Source organism: Gekko japonicus, unplaced genomic scaffold (genome assembly GCF_001447785.1).
Source record: "Gekko japonicus isolate JY-2015 unplaced genomic scaffold, Gekko_japonicus_V1.1 scaffold2156, whole genome shotgun sequence".
Lineage (NCBI taxonomy): Eukaryota > Metazoa > Chordata > Lepidosauria > Squamata > Gekkonidae > Gekko > Gekko japonicus.
In genome coordinates this window covers 45,683-48,059 of record NW_015161467.1, presented here as the reverse complement: position 1 = coordinate 48,059, position 2,377 = coordinate 45,683, and the positions used below count along the sequence as shown (strand labels likewise).

General features: G+C 40.1%; 1 protein-coding gene across 1 annotated transcript; it reads left to right on the top strand.

Moving 5' to 3' along the window:
* The first annotated feature begins 206 nt into the window (after positions 1–206).
* On the top strand, positions 207–1,538 carry NPY5R (neuropeptide Y receptor Y5). Its single transcript, XM_015429126.1, has one exon. It carries the CDS (start codon positions 213–215, stop codon positions 1,536–1,538), a length of 1,326 nt encoding a protein of 441 aa, XP_015284612.1. The 5' UTR covers positions 207–212.
* The last annotated feature ends 839 nt before the right edge of the window (positions 1,539–2,377 follow it).

Here is a 2,377-nt window from a genome sequence, read left to right as displayed (position 1 = left end):
CTTTAAAGCGTTGGAAAACAGATTGAATGAAATTGTTTTAGCCAAAATACCCCTTAAGAATAAATTTGTATTTTTCCCTTTGTATGAACAAACCACATTTATAAGTACTACCCTACACCAAATGAACATACTTTTAAAAGCTAATTTACAACATGGCCATTATTGTTGCAGTTGATAATTATTCTGTTTCTATCTCTGTACAGGACTTCAGTATGGAAATGGATCTCAAAGCCTACAGCAACAGGACGCTTGCCAAGGAGAACAGCTCTGCCCTTTCAATGGACTCAGGTTTTCCTACCTGGGAAGACTATAAGAACAGTGTAGATGACATACAGTACTTTCTGATTGGGGTTTACACCCTGATAAGTCTTGCTGGCTTCATGGGAAACCTGCTGATTGTTGTAGCATTAATGAAATGCAAGCAAAAAACTATAATAAACTTTCTCATTGGAAACTTAGCCTTTTCTGACATTTTGGTGGTTGTCTTTTGCTCTCCTTTTACCCTGACATCTGTCCTGCTTGATCAGTGGATGTTCGGAAAGGTCATGTGTCACGTCATACCCTTCCTCCAGTGTGTCTCTGTCCTAGTTTCTACTTGGATGTTAATTTCGATCGCTGTGGTCAGATACTTAATGATACGGCACCCTCTTTCAAGCAATCTGACGCCAAAACATGGCTGTTACCTCATTTTGGCCATCTGGTTTCTCGGTCTAGTCATTTGCTCCCCTCTGCTTGTTTTCCACAAGACTGTTGATCTTCATGAAGCCCTTCATCTGGAAGCCCTGCGAAGCAAGCACTTGTGTGTCGAGTCATGGCCATCTGCTTCATACAGAATTGCTTTCACTATCTCCTTATTACTCATGCAGTACATTTTGCCTTTGGTTTGTTTAACTGTAAGCCACACCAGAGTCTGCAGATCTGTAAGTTCCAGATTGTCAAGAAAAGAAAACAAATTGGAAGAGAATGAGATGATCAACTTAACCCTCAATGTACCCAAGAACAGTGGGGACCAGCTGCAGCTCTCTACCTCTGAGAGGTGGAGTTATACTTTTGTCAGGAAACACCGGAGGAGGTACAGTAAGAAAACAGCTAGTGTGATGCCCGCAATTTTAAGGCACCATCAGGACAATATTTGTAGTGATTCTGGAACAGAAAGGAGTCAGCTTTCTTCATCCACCAAATTCATACCAGGAGTACCCATCTGCTTTGAAGTAAAACGGGAGAATTCAGAAGCACAGGATGGGATCACAGCAGCTCAACCCACCACTCGGATTAAGAAGAGGTCTCGGAAGGTTTTCTGCCGACTGACAGTGCTGATCTTAGTATTTGCAGTCAGTTGGATGCCCCTTCACATTTTCCATGTTGTAACAGATTTTAACGGCAACCTCATCTCAAACAGGCACTTTAAATTGGTGTACTGTATTTGTCATTTGCTGGGTATGGTGTCCTGTTCTTTAAATCCCATTTTATATGGGTTCCTTAACAATGGCATAAAAGCTGATTTGATGGCTCTTATTCCATGTCTACAGATATCATGAATTAACATCAAGATGCAAAATGCCCACATGTCCACCAGCTCATCTGGCTGTTTGTGTGAATGCGCTCTGATTCATAATAGTTGGCCATTTAACAGATAATGGTTAACTTGGGACCTAGTGGATTTCCTGCGATTTTTTCTTGTTCAGGCCAAAGTCTGACTTGTTAATATAGGTTCATCTCATCTTCCCCACCTTGAAAGTTTACAGTCCAGTCACCAAAGTCAAGTTTCAGGTTAATGTTGCAATTTACTTTCATATTTTCTTTGGCAGATAAAAATATATTTCTGTAGTCTCACTATATGCAGAAATGCAAGCTCATAACACAGTTCAATACATTCCGGCCAAAGCTGATTCAGCAGTATTTCAAGAATTCCAGATTGCAAACCTTTCTAGCAAATGATAAAATGATACATTGCATTAGGCAATTGCCAGATTATTAAATGTTTTGCTAATAAGCATTGTTTAAAATGAATCCCTTTAAATTAAATGTTGGCTTCTTTGTGTATAGGGCATTCTCTTGGCTGTTTGGAAATAAAAGATCTCCATTTTAATATGGTTCAAACTGTAGGCAAACTGTACTGAAAAGCCTACATAGAAATGGCAACCAATTCCATATTGTTAATTACAATGCTAACACAATAGAGAACGATACATGCATTTAGTACGTTATAGAATTACGCAGTTAGAAAGGCAAGTCTCTTCCCACACAGTTTTAACTTTCAACAGTGAAGGAGACCACAGAAAGAAGGGGGGGGGGAGAGCAGGAAACAAATACAGCATTTTTAGCATGTACCCAGATTGTGGCGTGGTGTGGTCCATGGGATCGCGAAGAATCAGAC